This window comes from Branchiostoma belcheri, unplaced genomic scaffold, assembly GCF_001625305.1.
Source record: "Branchiostoma belcheri isolate BF01 breed outbred unplaced genomic scaffold, Haploidv18h27 scaffold64, whole genome shotgun sequence".
Taxonomy (NCBI): domain Eukaryota; kingdom Metazoa; phylum Chordata; class Leptocardii; order Amphioxiformes; family Branchiostomatidae; genus Branchiostoma; species Branchiostoma belcheri.
Window position 1 is genome coordinate 167,653 of NW_017804287.1, and position 21,198 is coordinate 188,850.

The 21,198-nt window shown below is 41.7% G+C and overlaps 2 protein-coding genes, 1 non-coding gene and 1 pseudogene across 3 annotated transcripts in view; 2 read left to right on the forward strand and 2 right to left on the reverse strand.

Moving 5' to 3' along the window:
- Positions 1-72: 72 nt before the first annotated feature.
- Positions 73-3,074, reverse strand: LOC109483428 (annotated as a pseudogene).
- A 3,049-nt stretch (positions 3,075-6,123) lies between these two features.
- Positions 6,124-15,382, reverse strand: LOC109483425 (cilia- and flagella-associated protein 52-like). The gene is given in 15 exon segments (XM_019786438.1): positions 6,124-7,197; positions 7,953-8,087; positions 8,597-8,699; positions 9,135-9,286; positions 9,669-9,814; positions 10,435-10,564; positions 10,566-10,581; positions 10,890-11,002; positions 11,247-11,304; positions 11,666-11,913; positions 12,412-12,511; positions 12,947-13,075; positions 13,710-13,846; positions 14,174-14,373; positions 15,178-15,382. Coding segments are annotated over 15 exon segments (1,884 nt in total). The 5' UTR covers positions 15,242-15,382; the 3' UTR covers positions 6,124-7,044.
- A 937-nt stretch (positions 15,383-16,319) lies between these two features.
- Positions 16,320-16,391, forward strand: Trnaa-cgc. The gene has a single exon. It is a non-coding gene; the product is annotated as a tRNA-Ala (tRNA).
- A 515-nt stretch (positions 16,392-16,906) lies between these two features.
- The window catches only part of LOC109483430 (solute carrier family 2, facilitated glucose transporter member 5-like), a 13,055-nt gene continuing 8,763 nt past the window's right edge, over positions 16,907-21,198 (forward strand). The window contains 6 exon segments of the mRNA XM_019786451.1: positions 16,907-17,209; positions 17,830-17,925; positions 19,172-19,335; positions 20,294-20,384; positions 20,386-20,419; positions 20,862-21,002. Of these exon segments, the coding sequence (XP_019642010.1) occupies positions 17,147-17,209; positions 17,830-17,925; positions 19,172-19,335; positions 20,294-20,384; positions 20,386-20,419; positions 20,862-21,002 (589 nt within the window). The 5' untranslated portion in view covers positions 16,907-17,146.

The following is a 21,198-nucleotide window of genomic DNA, read 5'->3' on the forward strand; positions in this document are numbered from 1 at the left end:
ATATATATATATATATATATATATATATATATATATATATATATATATATATATATATATATATACTTTCTACTTCTACTTCTACTCCCAACAGTAATATATATAAGTTCTATGCCTCGGCTTCAAAGCAATCTAGAATAGCCAATTAAAGTATGACTATTACACGTGTCAGATTTCACGACTTAAGATTGTTCAGCATCGCACTAAAAAAAGGAACATCAATGGCAAAATGGAACCAACTACAGTATATACGTGTAAATACAATGTACTTAAATATGTTGATGTTGAGACGACTGCCAGCTAATTGCATTCGCGCCTCCATACATGTATTTTCGGGGACAGTCCCAATGATTAGCCTATTTTTTGCTATAAATCATGTCAAAACTAAAGCTAAACAATCCTACAAGAAATAAAATAAAGACTGAAAAAACAAACCCCCGGGAAATGACACTACAAAGTACTATAACAAATTTTAGTGCCATCATAATTAAACCCATGCATTTTACTTTCTTGTAACAATCACAAGCTATAAGCTCATGAAATAAAAGAAACAACTATATGCTCAGGTTGGACTATATGCTTTGTTGAAAGCCGCAAAGAAACACTTGAACAAAATCTGTTCACACCATTGTTCTATCAAGTTCTTATTGCCCCTACATATGCTTAAGTTACTGCAAATCAACCAGAACGTATAATCTTTTTGTGCAGTAGCGAGGATCCCTAGATGCTGATGGCGTTGGGGATGTTTCGGGGGTCTAGATAATTGAACAGCTGGAAACGTTTCTTCTTGTTTTTATACTTGATCTTTTTGGAGATGCGGCTCAGTTCTTGCTAAAACCTGGGATAACAACAAAACATGAAAATTGGATACTGTTTCATTTTGTGGAGGAAAATGCAACAACGCTGCCCAAAAAATTACTAAAATCCTTAGCCATTTAAAAAAAAAACTTACGTCATGGATTTCCTCAGCGTGCGATGGAAAAATCTCTTTCAAGTCGTCAGGATGTTGAAGCCAGAAGGACTCGACTTTCACAACGTTGTCCGGCTGACCGAGACGAGCTACCTTCGTTCCAGTCCAGAATGGTCGCTCCTGGAGTTTCCACCCGAAGAAGGCGTTGAGGATGGCGATGCTGCCTTTGATCACCGACAGCGCGACGTCTCTACCCGGGCACATGTGGTTGTTGGCCGCGGGTGTGTCCGTGAGTCGGCCGTGAAAGGTGATGTGGTGTTCCCGGCGAGCTTCGCCCTCGGGGCCGAGAAACCTCCGCCACACGAAGTCGTCTGGATTGTCGAACACAGCAGGATCCCGCGATGCCCAGTACGAACTGACATACACACGTTCGCCCTCTTTTATCTGAAAATAGGGAAAATGGGGATATAATAGCTTTGTTATGGGCTAAATATGTATGTATGTATGTATCTATGTATGTATATGTATATAGAAGAACTTTAATACTTTAATGTACGACAATTGTACTGTGTACTGTGTATGGCAAGGACTATTGAACATACTAGTAGTACAAAAACATCCAGTATGAATGTGTGTGTGTGTGTGTGTGTGTGTGTGTGTGTGTGTGTGTGTGTGTGTGTGTGTGTGTGTGTGTGTGTGTGTGTGTGTGTGTGTCCACATGTGAGTGACTTGCATTTTCTTCTGAGAGCGAAGTTCATTTGTTACTCACATTGACCTCCTTTGGACCACTTTCTGTTGTGTACTTCACAGTCGTTGGGCGTGCGGCAATGGTGCTCCAGAAGTCCGGGCTGGGAGTTCGCAGTACTTCCAACACGAAGCTCTCAGTTTTCGGCATCTCCTCCAGGGCCGCTCGGGTCAGGCCGCCGTGTTTCCTCAGGGCGGCAAGCGCTTCCTCCCGTAGCTCCTGCCGGTCCTCCGCGCTGATGGTGTCCAAGCGGGCGAAGGATGCCACCAGGTTTGCTTTGATGCCAGCAACTCCGTTGAACATTACCGAGAAGAGCAGTTGTCCCGTGGTCTCTTCCTCCTCTAATCCGTGTGATCTACCCAGCTCTATCAGATGGTGGTACCTTGGAATACAAAAGAAGGATGGGGAACTTTAATGTGGACAATGCCCCCTATACAACGACTTGACAAAATCAAGAAAAAATTCTAGAACGGCGACGGTGGTTGCTGTTAGGGTTATTGTTTGCATTGCACTGCCATCATTTGAAGAAGACTTGGTACCTATACAGATACAGTGCACTCGACTCCTCTGAGTGTATAGTGAACAAGCCCCGGAGTCACAGAAAGTAGGGCATCTGGGGCAGAGAGGTCTTCCCAAAGGTTTCCAGGAATGTGGGCATAGATGTGGGTCAGAGACATGCCTGTGGACATTCCATTCCTGTGGACAAAATGCCTGTACGATTCCTAGAATTCTTGCGAATTGCACACAATACTGTACCATTAGGCTCCTCCCTGAGACGTCGCCAAAAAAAAGATAATTTGTTACGGTAAATCCTCACCACCTACCTCTCTGATGTCTTAATTGTCTCGAGGACAGACCTCATTCCTCGACGCGTCTCGGTGAGATCTTCACGCGTCAACGCGGCCACGATGTCTGATCTTAATTCAGTTGCACCTTTGAGATAGAGGTTGACATCCTCGGGATTGAAACGTGTTGATCTCCCGAATATGGTGGGAGAAAAGCGCTCGCTGACACTGCCGCTAACTTCGCTTCGAAGTCGGTTGGTCTGCTTCCCCAGGTGGCGATGTTGGACAGCACGGCGTCTGCTGTTGATGTTGGGATCTCTTCGGAGGTACCGGCCACGATGTCAATCAGCAGCGCCTTGTTTCTCTCGTGGATTTTCCCGTTCGAGCTGAAGCAGGGACAGACACCCTCCGTAAAGTCCTTCCGGGCTTCCACCAGGCCAACGTGGAATTCCTCCTTTCTGAAAAAGGTCGATGTCATCAAAGACGGACTGCGCGCTCTTGTTCCCGGTCACCACACGGCACGGAAAACCGATGTTTGTCTCCACGAAATCTTCTTTCCGATCAGGTGTGAAGGACTGGTTGCCGCTCATCAGCCATTTCAGGTGTCCAAGTGCGTTACCCATGATTATACCTTTTCTGTAAAAAAAAAAAGTTTAAAAGAATGTCAACGAAATAGGACACAGAATTGGGTTGTGGAGCCGGGGGCTAAAAAAATGATGGTTTAACACAGTCTGGCTGACGTGCGGAAAACGTGTAGGGGTTGGGTCTGATATCTGACAGAGAATCCCAGGCTTTTGTGGTCATGTCTTTGGGACTCGAAGTGCGACTTGCACCACCGAAAGTTAATAACATGTTTCTGTGCGTATACCTGGCACATACATGCTGTAAAAAAAAGTCCTGGTCAGTAAATGTAACAAAAACATCGGACTTAAGTCGGATGGATTACCTTGTAACTCGTACCACCAAATACAGTAAAAAAAACAGTGGCTTTAGAAACAATCACTTAATATGCTGCATCTGTAATCCCCAAGGTATGCAAGACAAGCGTCAACTATCAAGACGTTCTTGAAAAAGCCCCGATGAGATCATTCTTTAAATGTGATAAATAATTCCCTCCTGCCATGTGCCTTTTGTCCTGCCCCTGGATCTGTGTTGCATTTTGTGCGCGGTCTGCAATTAACGTTAATGGGTACGTATATACCGGTTTGACGAGGACAGAGGGGTTCAGAGAATCTATAGGAACGAAGCTGCCTACAAATACTAATATGTGTGGTCGTGTGGCGTAGCGGCAGAGTGCGCCACACGGAACTAAGAGTCCCGGGTTCGAGTCCTGACATGTCACCGATCTTGTGCCCTTGGGAAAGGCACTTTGCACGACTTTCCTCACTTACAGGTGTAAATGAGTATTGTCCTGTCGTGTATTTGTCCCCTGTGTTGGTGTCGGCATTAATATAAGTTGAAAAAACTTGAATGTGTCCTCACCACGTCTGGTGATTACATGTTGGAATATAAAAAAATACCAATATGTAAAAACCGTCCCAAAGTCCCAATCTCGCGTCACTCCCCGAAAAAATTAACGCCGCCGCCCCGCAAGGCTGCGAAAAAGGCTAGCTCTCTGCAGCCGGGGGCTGAATTGCGAAGAGCTTATAATTGTATCAGGACAGAACTAGTACTGCAGGTACTAGTACCCGGTTTTGTCGTCGGGAAAAAAACATATGTTAGAAAATACGAGTAAATTAGATTCCTTCTTAATAAGTATTTAGTTTAGATTCGTTAGCGTGTATTTATTGAAAGAATGAAAGACCTTTATTGCACATTTATGCTCTTTCGAGCTAAGTACAGGTCATGAAGACAAACTAAATAATACTATTGTTTACAGGATCGACTTCTTCTCGCTTCTTAAAACAATTGTAGATGAATGAACATATAGAACTTACAAAACACGGCTTGTCTAATTTCATAAGATATATAAATTTGTCTAAACTATTCAAATATTTAAAACTAGGAAACTTATTTTGAATACAGTTAAAAAGAATATTTCGCTCGCTATTGTATAAAGAGCAATCTACAACAAAATGACACTCGTCTTCTATCTTATCTAAATCACAATATCGGCAAATTCTTTGCTGCAAGGGAATGTGGTTGTGTCTGCCTTTTATTACGATGAAATGAAAATACCACAAGAAAATGAATCGTATAAGCCTACAGCTTGTGACCTGAGCAACATCAACATCCAGCTCCCCCAGACACAGCAGCTGGCTGAAGACAGAGGAAAGTGGCGGGCCCTGACAAAGCTAGTCAGCTCTACGCACCACGTGCAAGAGGATTGAGTGAGTGAGTGAGACCCCGATAAACATATACTGAATATCATAAACTGACAATTTCAAACACACCTTGAGTTATAAAGATGCAAATACACAAACACGACCGAAAACAGCACAGAAACGAGAAATGATATTTCCTTTCCCGGAGTTAACAGAACTGCTGGCGGGATAGTGCCTGTGCACCATTACTAGTAGTCTGCATTAATAATGCCAGACTCTTGCAAAAGATAAAATCTTCTCTTATAACAGTAATTCCGAACGCGACGCTGCATTATGATAAGTAAAATAGTTTTTCTGCTTCTTTACATGTAATGATGGCTTTGCATAGGTTTGGAAGTGTTCGGACGGAGACCTGGCGCATTCTGTCGGCTATCAGCATAAGAATTAGGGCATGTCATCCCGTAGCCTAGGCGCAAAACAACCCCGACAGTGAGAAAACACGGCGACCAGAAGTCAAGAAGGAGAATTGACGTGTTTAAAACACCTGGCAAACCATCCTTGCTCTGACGCTGTGGGCACTAAGTGTCACTGAGTGTACTTTCACATATGTATTACATTTCGGGAAGGAATCCAAATTCATGAAAAAAAACTTACGTTTGTCTTGTCGTGTTGCGGCGGTCTGACTGCTTTGAGGCTCTCGAGTCGTTGTGCGACCACGCTCTGCCCCCGGCACCTTTAACCCAGCAACGCCTCATTAAACTATTATAATTACCTACTTGAATATTGTAATGAGATGAGCAAAGGTGTCGTCGACGATCTTTTGTGTTTCAACCATGCTTCACAACCATACACGTGTGTTTTGTGTCATGCAATTCTGTAGATGGGTGAAGGAATTCAATTTGAACTAGAGTATACTTAGTCTAGACGTTTATATACACACGTTTATGTAAAAATTACTATGACTGTTTTAACAGTTATATGTGTGACCTGTATTTAGCTCGGTGGGGAAAGGTTGCAAGGTAGTTGCTTTTTTGGAGCTTCAAGCTCCAGGCTGTGGTCATTTGTATGACGGAATGTGGCTACTAGACGGGATAACTTGACAACCTGACAATTAACCAAAACTCATACATGACGAAAGTATGAAGTCATCGACCTCTTGTTCACCATGCATGGCCGGAGGCCAAATAGCTCACTGTCCTTCATAAAGTGGCTCCGTCGACTACTGAGAAATGGCAGCCTAATCACCCAGCATATTCTGTGGGGCAAGGGTGAGTCTGTGATACTGGCCGCCTGTAACCATTTGCCACCCCATAACGTTACGCTAGGCGAGGCCAATGGACAATGGACTTTAGGAAAATTCAGCCACTTTTAAACCACGGGAATCTAATGAGACAGTCTCAACATTTATTTTGATTACTGAACAACGAATCACAAAACCTCCTTCCAAACATTAGCCTTACATTGAAAAACAGTCACCGTAATGAAAGTGCCTTATCTACAAGACCATACGTACAAATAACATTTCTTGTCTAACAGTTTTTTGCGGCATAGTTTGCCAAAAAAATTCAGAAGAGGTTGAAATTGTCAGAAAATCTGAGCAAACTTGAAGGACTGCCCTATTCAAAAGAATTCTTATAATACACAATATAGGCAAAACAATTGTACATGCACAGCAGATTGAAACATTTCAGTATATATAGAATTCAACAATTTACCCCAAAGTGCCTTTTCAATCACTAGGCAAGCTTAAATTGGTACTTTTTTGTCCATATCTATGCATACAAAGATCCAGCAATTGCTCATTCCCTCAGAACAATGCACTAGTTAGTTAAACACCCCATAAAAATGTGCAACTAACAATGCTCAGGTGTAGCAGGCCAGAATATACGTACCCGGGTACATTCTGACTAGGGGTAGCATCTGGCCTACTACACCACTAACCTTCAACACACATCAGATATTTACCATCAACAATAATGCTTACAATGAAACTCGTATATGTACAGTCTTTTCAGTCACTTCTTGCCAATTTTCAAGATTTCAAAAGACAACTGGTCATTTAAGACATTTAATCTTTTTACAATGCAAAGTGGGAATATGCCACTATATGTATGTGCTACACAGGTTAGCTGTAAAATGTGCACAACATGTGGACACCAAGGCACTTTGGTAAATCTAAATCTACTGTTGCACCAAATGCTTCATAATGACATTTCTATTATATGGGTCTGTCATTTAAGGCTTTGAGAAGTAGTCATGTGGCTACATCATAGTATCTATTCTATCAGTTTTTGTTTTTTTTGCTATGATGGTGGGTTGAATTCAGTTGGGGACCACACGCTACTGCCCATTCGGGTACCGCCACCTGAGGATGGCTCCGTCTGTGCTGACGCTGACGATGTGCCTCTGGTCAGGAGAGATCTTTAGTTTGGAGATGTCCCCGCTGTGGCCGATACCGACGTGGGTAACTTCTCCTTCATCGTACTTCCACACCTGTAACAAAGCAAGACTCGTTTTCATTGGATGGGAAACAAACAACAACAGATAGCGAATGGTCATGTTCTAAGTTAGGGTCAAAATTTTAAATACTACTGGCTATGATACATGTAATAGAAATATGATGAATCATATTTTAACCTTCAGTCTGCTAATAATGCCACCAAATGATACTGCAGTCATTTGAAACCAAATAAAGATATTGGTATACAGCATTGTTGTGTAGGTTGTAATTTTACATTTTAGTTGCATTTGTTGCTTATTTCTAATTGATAGCTATAATTTTTTAATTAAAATTTGATCAGCAAACTTCTTGAAGAGTTTTGGAAACTGACAATAGTTGTTGATACATGTTTGGGGAGGGCCACACCTCAGGCATGTTAAAGAACCTACCACATTTATGAAAAAACAGTAGATTATGAGTGGATCAAACCTATCAATCCAATGTTATGCAGCTTGTTCTTACAAATTAAAAGTACAAACCAGGTAATCTCCAAGCAGATCTTTTGGTGGGGGTAAGACAGTATCAAATTGGCCTATTTGGCCATGATGGTGGGTTGATGATGATGATGGTGGCCATGATGGCCAAATTGGCCATTTTGGGTGGGGAAATTGTTACAGACTGGCCAATTTGATACTGTCTTACCCCCACCAAAAGATCTGCTTGGAGATTACAAACCTGGCCTTCAGGCAGTTTACCAGTAAGTAACACACACAAACAAACAAACAAACAAACAAACGAACAGACTGACCTTGATGAGTTTGTCGTCACCACCAGTCACAAAAGACCCCCCTCCAGGAGAGATGTCCATCCCGTTGATGGCACCAGACTTGGAGCCGTCCAGTTCTCTGATCTGATTCCCATCATAAACTTCCCAGTAACCAATCTGCAGGAGAAATAGCATTCATTTAGTAAAAGATTCAAGTTTCAAGTTTATTTATTTTACCAGGGCAGGTATCAGGTACATGTATAAATACACATACATTGTATTTATTTTCATTTCTATGCTCACACACAATACCTATCATTGAAGCCTACTCTTTCATTGGTTGAGTCTTATAGCAGCCCTTTTATCATTGCTTGAACCATGTATATAGCAGCCCTTCTTTCATTGGTTGAGCCTACAGCTGAGTCCTTCTTTAATTGGTTGAGCCATGTAGTAGCCCTTCTTTTATTGGTTGAGCCATGAAGTAGTCTTTCTTTCATTGGTTGAGCCAATGTAGTAGCCCTTCTTTCATTGGTTGAAGCCATGTAGTAGCCCTTCGTTCATTGGCTGAGCCATGTACTGGCCATTACTTCATTGGTTGAAACTTATAACAGCCATTCTTTCATTGGTTAAACTCCTAATTTTGAAGGGCATTTCATTCTATTAAAAAGCATGAAATCTGGTCCTACCTTCCTGTCTGTACCAGAGGTGATGACTTGGAACTCGTCAGGATGGTAGTTCACACAGCGGAACAGGGTGTTGGCAAACAGGACCTGGTTCCTCACAAATCGTCTGGTGAAAGGACAAAGAACAATGTAAGCTTGGATGCATACCTACTTAAGTACTACAGTTTGTTTATTCAGTGAAGCAGTTGACCAATGAGTCCACAAAAACTAATTCATTGGTCCTTTAAAAGAGGACATTAATTCATCCATCCATCCATCCCCATATCCATCCTTCCTTCCTTCCTTCCTTCCTTCAGTCCATCCATCCATCCATCCATCCATCCATCCATCCATCCAAACCATCCATCCATCCATCCAAACCAACCAACCAACCAACCAACCAACCAACCAACCAACCAACCAACCAACCAACCAACCAACCATCCAACCAGTTAAACACCTGCTTACCCATACCAACATGCACACAGAAACACACACTACAAGTGACACCTCCAATTCTGCCCTTAAGAAGAAGACAATCACATGATATTTAGTTACTTACTGCAGGTCCCAGATGATACATGTGCCATCACTGCTGGCTGTCACACACTCCATGTCATTCTTGCGCACCTTGATGCAGGTGACGGAGGCCTTGTGCTCCTTCATGGCCTCAACAAGCTTCTGGTAGGACGGTGTGATGTCCCACACACGCACCTGGGTTTCATTTTAAAAAAGATGTTCTTAGTTTCCTTTAAGTTTCACCTAAGTTCACAGACCTATAAGACATGTTTTGTGATCATCTATATATAGTTCAAAGAACCACAGGAACTGTTTTGGGTATTTGTGAATGAATTGGAACTGAGGAGGGGATACTATGATGTAATTTAATCGGGTACTACATCACCTCCTGAATTCCTCCACATACCACCAACTTACATGTCTTCCTGAAGTTCCATTGTGTTAGCACTATTGTTTCAATGGCAAACTCAAAGACATTCACAGTTGGCACAAAATTTAAGTGAAAAAGAGATGTAATGTCAACAAATCAATAATGAAAATGCTTCCAGGCTATAACACAAAAAGACAGTGTGATTACCTGTCCCTCCCCGCCACCACTGATGATACGCCTGCCGCCGTTGGTGCAAGCGATGGCGGTGACTCCCTTGGGGTGAGCGTCATTAATAACGAACATCTCCTTCCCCGTCTCTGGGTAAAACGCTCGGATCTTCCCATCATTCCATGCTGGGTTCAAGGAAAATGATCAGGTTTACTTGAATGTACTTTTCATATCCTTTATAGTATATATGCTACTTTAATACACTAAATGCTGATTGGCTCACACTGTATGTTACGAAGGTTCCTATTGGTGTACAGGTGCTAGCCTTGGTGCTGATTTGCTCACTGTATATGTTACATACGAGGTTCCTATTGGACTATAGGTGCTAGCCTTGGTGCTGATTGGCTCACTGTACATGCTACACTGGTTCCTATTGGCCTACAGGTGCTAGCCTGGGTGCTGATTGGCAGGTGCTAGGCTTGGTGCTGATCGGTTTGCTGGATGCTACACTGGTTCCTATTGGCCTACAGGTGCTAGCCTGGGTGCTGATTGGCAGGTGCTAGGCTTGGTGCTGATCGGTTTGCTGGATGCTACCTGGCTTCTTATTGGACTACAGATGCTGTGTGGTCTACTAATTGGCTCACTGTACATCATGTACATGTAGGTTGTTATTGGCCCCACAGATGCTAGCCTTGGTGCTGATTGGTTCACCAGATGCTACATAGCTTCCCATTGGTCTATAGGTGTAAGACTGGTGTGTTACACCTCACCAATTATACAAAACAAGTAAAAAAGCATTACTCACCACTGACGATACACTTGCCGTCGGGCATGAAGTCTATGGCATGACACAGTTCCTTCACACTGATACGCAGCAGCTCCTTCCCCTTGTCTGCGTGCCAAACACGGATGTCATCCTTGGAGCAAGTCGCAAAACAGCTCTGAACACTCCCTGTAGGATTCCGAGATGGAAAATTTAAGTCATAATAGCCTCTTCAATGGCTTCAAAGTCATACAAGGACTTATGCTTTGTACATTTAACATTGGGCTAAGCTCCCTAGAGCAGTGCTTGAAAAACCGTGTGATCCAAGGGCTATAGAAAGATTGGCACCGCCCTATAAATGATACGACTGCTGTTTTGAAAGAACCTAAACCAACCTTTAAGTTCTGAACCAAAGCCTACATTTGACACAGCAAATGCATTTACAAAATATTATACCTATCAGTATCATAATGATTATGCAATATGGCGGCACTCACCGTGGGAAGACAATATCACGCACAGCGGCAAAGTGGCAGGAGCGGGTCAGCTCGGAGGTGAACTCTGCAAAGTTGAAACGGTAAATCTGCGACTTCTCCGTCCCGACAAAGAACTAGAGAAAGAAACATCATCATTAGAAATTGACCTTTACCTTCAGATTACCTTAAACAAAATTATATGTGTCTCTTAAAAGATTTGTCCAGAACATGATTCTAGTACTGTACAGTAGTAAACACAATCCATGTAAATAAGAGTTTTGACACTGGAACTATAGACTATTTCATATTGCAGACTTCAAAGATTATTTTCTGACTCAAAGACAAATTATATTATAATAATAGTGGATAGATTATTACCTGATGTCCTTCTCCACGAAGGGCCACTGACTTGATGCCTCCTTCTACCTTAGCAGTCCTGGAACAATGGAAGAGGATTGCATTGTACATGTATTCACTCACAGGACTTGGCATTCTTCTACTTGACCAGGTAAAAGTTGTACATGTATTCATATTTAGCACCATGTAGTGCCACATTACATATCACTTCTGTAATAATGCGCTCAACTTAAAAAAGCAATTTCTATAGACAACTTTCAAAAAATACTACATGCCAGATATATACCAATCAAAATTGAACTAGAGCCCCACAAGTACCGATACTGAATCTTTTAGTACTGAATCTTTTGATAAATGATATTCGAACATATTGTGATAAGAGGCAATTATGTATCACAATCATCCCTGGGACCCTTAAAACAATTACAATCTTTACTCACTGATTGGCCAGTTTCTTGAACGTAGCTTTCTTGTCCTTCTTGTTGACAGCCTGTGTAACCACGGCAACTGTCCCGTCTCCCCCGCCGACCAGGATGTTTCCGGTCTTCAGCAGAGCCATGGAGGTCACCCCCAGGCTGAACTTGTCCTTCTCGGGACCGTAGTGTTGGAACAGCTTCGTTTTTGTGTTGATGGCCAGGATGTCGCCGCTGGTTGTACCGCAGTAGAAGTAATTATCGTCGTCTTTCACCTGAAATATACACAAGAAAATTATGAGCATCATCATCTATGTTCATCAACAATAGCTCTGAAACAATTAATATCAGCCATTTGCCAGAGGTGTACCTCAAGGCATGGTACTGGGACCAACACATTGGATTCAGAAATTATTTTCCTATTTTTCATTAAGTATACTGTAATTCACTTTATGTTCACGGTAGCAAAATTTCACGGTCTGAGAAAAATGGACATGTTCACGGAACTATATGTTCACGGTGGTGACAGGTGCAGAAAAAAGAAAGTCCAGGAATTATTTGTTAACTGTAATGATAAGTTCACTGTACAGAAGCAACAGTGAAAACAGTGAACTTATCAGTACAGTGAACAAATCAGGAATTGCAGTATTGAATTCTTTACATTTGTTTTGATTGTGTTGTAATTAAGGTTTATTGAGGAATAAAATGGACTAACATCAAACAAAGAAATTACTAAGGATGCTCCACGTTATTAATAAGTACTTTTAAGTTACCTCAATGCACTTGACAATCCTCTTGATCTGTCCCATGTTCACATCCGTTGGTCGGATCTTTCTGTTGGCCACGTCCAACTCCCAGACACGGAGGGTTCCACTGCATAACACAGTTAAATATACTTATTTAGTAACAGTATGCATTTTATATAGTACCACATCATGGTAATCACCATGATAATACACAATCTTTCCTGACTTTCTGTTTAAACCCTGATTCAACTGTATCAGTTACAAGTGAGAAACTCTGATAATGTATACAAATAGCTCAGTGTATATAGATTAAGAGATATACATGTATATTCAATTTGATGAGAGTTTAAAAAAAAATAGTGTTCAATAACGGATTCAATTCTGTTTTGTGCTCTCATGCCTTGTGCATGTACACCTGTACCTCAAAAAAATCTCAATATGCTTGGAAAATATCTCAAGATGTTTTGAAAAAAATCTCAAGATATATATATGTATATATATATATATATATATATATATATATATATACAGAGTATTCAATATATAAAATGTATCTACTTACTCTCCACCAGTGAAGAACAGGTTGTCATTGTTGTTGGCAAACTTGACACAGTAGGTGATCCCTGCACTGGACACTGCTGCAGGACTGCCACAGATGGCCTCTTTGTTGGCAATGTTCCACACCACAACACTGTACATCAATAATATATGATAGTCATTTATTGCACAACAGTTAAACAAGGTAAAAAGTATCCGTAAATAATTTCATCATGTTGGTTAACGAGTGAATAGCAAAGTTCTTTGATTACAACCATCTATTTTTACCTGAGCCATTTATTTTTCCCAGCTAGGGAAAAATGAATGGTTGTTATCAAAGAACTTTGCTATTCAAGGTAAAAAGTAATTGGCATCTACTGGACAGGTACATTAAGGCAAATATACCTAAGTTACAAGAGACTTCTAGGAAGCATTTTGGGTTTTTGTGACCTTCAAGTTCACCACATTTCGGGTGTCCGACCTTTTGATCTGTCATTTTGTCTGTCAATCTTTTCCATGCGCTGTCAACTTACTCTCCACGTCACCCCGTATCATTACTTTTTGACCTATCATTCTGCCTGTCAATCTTCCTCCTGACCCACGTGCTGTCAACTTTCTCTGTCCAGTCAAGTGTACAAATTATTGAATCTCTGACACAATGTTTTTGCAACATTGACAATATTAAGTAAGATATCTATCAAGATATGTTCAATTTCAAATATATGTAAGATATGTTTAATCTAAAATTGATGGGCAGTGCAAAATGAACATGACATTTGAACTCTGACCTGCTGTCGTCCTGTCCACCCAGCGTCACCAGGTACTTGTCGTTGGGAGAGAAGGCCAGAGCCTCAACTTTGACCTTGTGCAAGGTCAGTCTGCAGTACATGCTGCGCGACTTGAAGTCCCAGATGATGACATCTGCCTGGAAATACAAATCAGTCATAGAAATCAATTACAACAGTTCCAAATGAAAGACTGCAATCTTTTTTGTAAAGGATTTTGATAGAATTAAATCTCCAGGGATTTTTCAACAAAAGTTGACAATGTACAGAGCTTTTCCAAAAACAAATTAAAAAAAATTAAAGTTTTCCTCAATAATTATATGTGTAATTATCAATGTAATACCACTAGTGCAGCTACACAGAAAAAATACTTGAGCCCTGCAACCTATACACTATGTTGGAATGTAGTGGCATCTATTGTCCCAACAATTTTTAACACTATGATTTTATATGAATGCAATTATTACCTTGAAGCCCATATGAGTGACCTGTCCGGAGGCCAGGTAGTTTCCACTCTTGGACACAGCCAGACACCTGACATCGTTGGTGTGTCCACTCAGGAAGTACTGCTTGCTGCTGACAATGTCCTGAATGATGACCGTGCAGCCCAGGGGGTATACCATGTGTTGTCTGTCAGGGTGGACAATCAAACCACCTGGAACATCACCTGGGACAAGACAAAACATACCGTAAATTCATTTCTGTTTCCCATGATTTTATGATATAATTCGCATATATTATGTATTGTCGTACAGGGGGGAAAGGAGGCTCATTTTGAAATTGCTGAGTTTTTAAGTTCAAGTCATTGAAGTACTCAACTGTTACGTCACTGTAAATATTTAAATTTTTGCAGCATTTGTATACTGCTAAAATCTATATATTTTCAGCACACAGTGTAGTCATTGTAGCACTTCAGTGTTATGATACTGAAAATCCATACAGTACACTGACAGATATTGACATGACGTAGACTCCAAAATACAGTAATTTTACAACAGACAAACTATAATAATCCAAGACAATAGCTTGCATTTAATACTAGTAGTCGATTTGGAAATACATGATGTACATTTTAAAATTTAGATCTTTATGATTTAGCACCTGTACTGACTTCATGGCCGAAAAAAATTAAAGTTTCTGAAGTTATAATTGTCGCTATGACGTTGTCTATTCATTTTGAAGTTCTATCCATGTTCCAAAATTTTGACACGATCGACGTCCATCCTCAAATAATTTGTGTTATACAATAATACAACTTCTAGTTTACCAATACATGTATTACCATTTCTAGTAGCTTTCCCATTAAAAGTACATAGTATTTTGAGACTAGAGTCTTGTGCTCGTTGTTGTACGTGGCAGCAAATAATTAAATCAAGATGTACTAAAACGCCTGGAAGTAACATGGCGAAAGTCAACAAATCGACTTCGACAGGAATTTTCAAAAGAACAAAATTGTGTTTCCAAATTTTACCTGCAAAACCGATCGTGCAGTCTAGCTCGAGTTTCCCCACGGTGTCCTCGGTTGCTGTACTCATCTTGGTTTCTCTTGAGTTGGTTTGAGGAGGAAAGTTTCGGCAGTTTTTCGTCGCTAGTTTGAATGAAGTGTAGCGGCGGCACCAGGCAACAAACAACACCAACAAACTAGAGAACTGGTCATGCGCAGACAACCTAATGCTGTCGGCATGGTAACCGAAACTCGATCCCAGAGTATCCAGGTACAGACCAGGCCCTTCGTAGGTGAAAACGTTTTTAAATAATAAGATACATAACCATTTCACCCTGAATGTTCAGTCAAAAGAATCTAAAATTTAAAATATTGATACATATCAGTATGCTTTAAACCTTTGGGCAATTATCTCTCATTATTTTTGACATAAAACAGAAAATAAAGCACTCCCCCCCTCCGATCCACTTTGGTCTGGCCCTGACAGACGATACCACAAAGCGTCGTCCCCAGGGCGCTTGGCACAATGAGGTCAGAGTTCTATTCCCGGCAGGCTTTGTGGGCGTTGCCTGGCGGGCTTTTCAAATTGCTTTACAGAGATGTTGCACGTCTACTCGGAAGTTGGGTTCCTGTGCCAAAGTTGATTAAAATGACAAATTATTATCAGTCGTTAACCCCAGTTTGTCTAGAGGATTGCAATATTTTTCTTTCATGCAGGGTTGGAAGACAAAATCATTGCAAACCATAGGTGAAGACACTGTGACTGAGGTATTTCCGTAAAATTATGTGGTTTATTGATTCAAAGTTAACTTTTAATCAGACGAATTATTCTCAGGATGGCAAAGTGATCATCAATAGATTCATTAACGTAACGTTACAGTGATTGTTTTTACAGTAATCCAATCATTGCTTCTACTTTCGACTAACGTTAATGATTGCAGGTAAATCTAATCATTTCGTCAATAACTTCCTTTTATACCTGTATCGTCTAGTGCTACGCTGCTGATGGTGCTTGATATCGACTGCGGTCTGTTTTCAGCACTGATTGAGCATTATCTTTTTATGATGGACTTAAATTTGCGAAGACACTATAACGGCATAGAGCACTGATTATGTTGAATTTGGAAATATATTTGAAATGTGGAAAAGTCGAGTGGCATCTGCGTGTTGGGGATGTAGCTCAGAGGTAGAGCGCTCGCTTCGCATGTGAGAGGCCCCGGGTTCAATCCCCGGCATCTCCAGTTTAATTTTCTTTTAGTTCTTGCCGGTGTCCTGGTCCAATTTGTGCCCCTACCAAAGTTGCCCCCGACATTACGTGGGGTTTTCCAGTTTACTTGACGACGAGGGTTGGGAGGGGGCTTTGTCACACTATGGAGACTATAAAACCTAACCCCAACCCTAAACCTAACCAGAACAATAATCCTAACACTAGCATTAACCTAACCCTAACGATAGCCCCAAACTCCGGTCACTGGCCCACAGAGCACTGGCAGAGCGTTTTGCGACTCTGAAATGTTGTTGTAGAACCGTAATAACCCCTTTTGTTCTAGCCTAGCAACGGCTGGCGAAAAGGTTTGCTTACAGGCACAACGTACTGGTCAAACCTACAGCAGTGCACAACTGTGTGGCCCAAGGGCTACAGAAATTGAGATGGGCACCACCCCTATGCTCCGCATGGAGTGGGACCAGGTTTCTCACAGCACGTCACCACTGCGAGACTGTGTCGCTGTGCCCTGTGTTAGGACAATGTCAACGTGACTCCGAATCACAAGAAAAAATGCGTTCTTCATAAGCCTTTCCAACGATAAATCATTTTATGAAACCACACCTAAAGCTACCTATACATGTTGCACAAAGTCGTTGCTATGTACACAGCCCCTTGACCATTGTGCTATGTACAACGTGTCGGCAAACATAAGTACGTACATGTACAAGGTGAAACGCAGTTCAGTTGTTGGTGTTTCTACGAGCGGGCGTCGTGTGCAGAGTTAGAGAGATGAAGCCTCCGGCAGACGACAGCACCAAACCTGAGGTGGACTTCTCTGAAGCAACAAAAGGGGTGAGTAGGAGATGGTTGAATATGCAACAACATCATTAAGACCCATACAGATCGTCGCACGATCGAAAACTGGGGGCAGGCATTATTTGGGATAGTCGTGCATAAAAAATCTGCTGTCTTGTTATGGAAAGGCCCTTGTCGGCACTTGATTTTGTCAGTGCTGTCAGCCTACTTGAAAGTTCTACGACATAAAAATCGTATCTGACGACCTACAAAGAATGTGGCCGTGCCGAAAAGAAGAAATTCTGTCTATCAGTTCCTTTTAAGAAGCCCATTCTTCAGTTAGAGATTTGCACGTAGGTGCCAACGACAAAATCAAAATCAAATCTACCTTGCGACTAGATCTTGAAATAACATTGTTACAGCGAAGAATAGATTGTATGTCTTCAACGGGTTGTAACATGTTACAGAAACTTTGGTAATGCAAGATAGCCGGACACATACAGAAAAATTTTACTGAGGGTTACACTTAAGTACAAGAACTACCACACCCTATACGTGCCCGTTTAAATACATACCATTTTAGTACGTGCAGTTGTGATCAAAACTCGGTAAATGTCACATTTCAGCTTGAATGTTATTTCATGACTTATAAACTAAAGATATATGTTGACTTTCAGAAACTGACTTGTCTACTGGCCTTTTGTGTGCTTGTTGCCGACTTGGGATCTTTCCAGTTCGGATACACAATCAGTGTTCTCAATGCACCAGAACAGGTACGTGTACATTCATTATACATTCTTTTCTTTGTCTTAAAACCTAAGTTGTACTTCCTTGACAATATCGATGACGATTTGGATACATTTTCTATAGCATCATTTGGGTTTTGTTTTAGAATATCTTTTCAAATACTCATTTGCGCATAGTCTTGAAAATACACGAGAGAGTGCCAAAAAAAAACTTCCTTACTACAGTACCAAAGAGTGATGCACTACTTTTTTCTATCTGGCAACGCCCAGAATTATAAACAACTTATCAGGACTTATATCGTTTTAAAATTCTTTATAACTTCAGACAAAGATCAACCTACAAAAATTTTCTTCTTGATTAAATTACACTGTTACTATTCACTAGATGCTCAAGATTAAAAATAGAACCTTTTTGCGTCCTGACAACAACCGAACTCATTGTTAGCAATTAAAAATAGACAATTTTTTTTTGACATGACACGCTAGCTTCCGAATGACATTTCAAGTGAACGGCCATTACCCAGATAAAAAGGCCACGTCTCCCATTGTTTAACTCTTACAGGCATTTTAATTTATTGGGCGTGGGGTGGGAGTAATGGAGGCGTTGTACGCATTTCCTTTGTTCGACACTTTAATAACTCAACCATTTGTTGACATTTGTACAAGTCCGAGCTCCATTCCTACCTCGGTATATACACAAGAGGCGGGTGCGTAGACGTTTAGTTGATAAATGTTAGGATCATAACGTAATACGTCACCATCTTTAACCCGGACAACAGCTAAGCACCCGGCTTAGTGCACGTAGCCCGTATTGTACATTCCTTGGTTACGCTGCTGCAAAAGGATGCTGAGAGGGCGTTTGGGGGGTACGCTGCTATTACCCGGGCGGCTATGTCAATGTTATGGTAGTAGAGGGCTCTGGGTATTTCGTGACCGAAATATTTGTGCACGAGTTAAAGACAAGCTTGGGTAAAAGGCAGGTTTGATTTGTGCCTGTTATATATAAGGCAGCAAGGTCTGTGGTTAGGTGTGGAATCAAAGGTTCTGGGTTCAAATCCCTAACATGCCCACAGCGTGTGCCCTCAGCGGCGTTTCAATACTGATAAAACGTGCTAAGATATGGCAATAAATGTCAATATCAGACAGATTTCCTCATCCAGAATATGTTTTGCCGCCATGAAATTGCATTGGATGCCTTTAGATAAAGCTATCCTCTCTGCTGATGCTCCCTACAAGTTACACGTACTTGTTGTGTTGTATTCATACACTACAGGAGCTTCAGAAATTCTATAATGAGTCGTTCTTCCACTTGTTCGGTGTCGAACTGGGCAGCGACCACTCGACTCTGCTGTGGTCCTGCACCGTGTCAATCTACTGTCTCGGGGGGCTGTTCGGCTCGCTTATGGTCGGACCTCTCACCGGATCGTTTCTTGGAAGGTAGGACCATTTAAGATCAACATTAATCTTAATAATTAACTTTAAATTTAATGCCAGGCGCCGGAAGTTGTTGTACTCCTTTGCTTCGCGTCTGTTAGCGTCTGAGAACGCAATTGTCAAACTGCTGCTCCGCTCGGAGACCTTCTGCTCTAGTCCATTATGGAGAAATTACTGTAGACTGGTCCGCCCACCGTAAGGGTTCGACAGTCTTTTATCTATTTGTACCCACCTAGATGTTTTATTTTAGATGTGTTTGTGTAATGTTGTGTGTCTGTGCTATGGGCCATTGAGCCGGAAATAAACAACGAATAAATTAATGCAAACACAAAGGGCTCGAACCCAACTTTTCTACCGTGCGGCACCAGTCTTTGTCAAGAAATGAATCCATAGCTTCTATGACGTCACGCCATGCAAATTAAAGACTTGTGAGCAGTAGACCAAGCCTCTGAGCACCATCGTAACAGAGAAGAGGATGCAGCTGGCAGGACATATCCTCCGTCTGCCCAGCAGAAGGCACTCTAAGACAGCGATGACTTGGGTACCCCATAACGGCAGAAGAAATAGGGGAAGGCCGAAACACACCTGGCGCAGGACCTTCCAAGACGATCTAAGAAGGGCAAACATCCCCTGGGAGGAGGCGGAGACAGTGGCCGCTGACAAAAAGAAGTGGAAGCTTGCTGCCCGATGTGCCATTCGGCACAGGAGGAACTAAGGTCTAAGGTCTAAGGAGCAGTAGCCCGAATGTAGCAAATAATCTGTGGCGTCCTCCGTCTAGTGACACTGATGAATTTTCAAGATACGATAAAATCGTCTTGTTCGAACTCCAAATCAAGTTATAACACAGTGAGAATGTTTATAGTTTTGTGTAGATGGATATCGCGAACTATAACCTCCTAAAACAACCCAACAAAGCTTGACTCGATGGTTGACGGTATTGTATGTTTTATTCCTCCTGTAGGAAATGGACCATGGTGAGCATCAACCTTCTGTCTGTCACCGGCGCCCTGCTGATGTGGGGTTCCCGGATGCAGACGTCATTCCAAATGATCAATCGTGGGGAGGACCATCATGGGGGTGCACAATGGTTACGGTCCACTAGGGCTGGGGGGGGGGGTGGTTCGGTGGTGTTGTTTTTTTCTGCTATAGCCTATAGGAATCACGTACTGTTTTATTCTATTTGATAAAATGATGCATACTCGACGAAATCCGTACCTGGATATGCATGTAGAGAGATTTGTCTTTGTGTTTAAAATAGATGTGTATTTCATAATAATTCAGTATTGCTATGTCTAAAGATCATACACTTACTGTGGGGAAAACTAAATGAAAGCGTGGGAAGATCAGTCCTTGAAAATTGACTGTTGTAGAGGACATAACAGTCCAGGATTTATGAATTCAGTCGTGTAACTCTATCTAGAAATATGTATCTCGCTTTCAATGTTATATTGGTTAAAGTAGACAGTTGAAACTATAGCAGGTATATCTTAACGTGATACGTAAAATCCTGTTTTTTTTTTTTAATCCAGGTTGCGCTATCGGAGTTGTGCCGATGTACCTGTCGGAGGTGTCCCCGCCCAACCTGCGCGGAGCTATCGGCGTCACTCATCAGCTCTTCATCACCATCGGCATCCTGGTCTCCCAGATCTTCGGTCTGCAGCAGATACTGGGTAAGTCATTCTGAGGTCACAATTTCTCCCCACCCAACACACACACCGCACCACACTACGCACGCACTCACACACACACACACACACACACACACACACACACACACACACACACACACACACACACACACACACACACACACACACACACACACACACACACACACACGACACTACACTACACACACACACACAC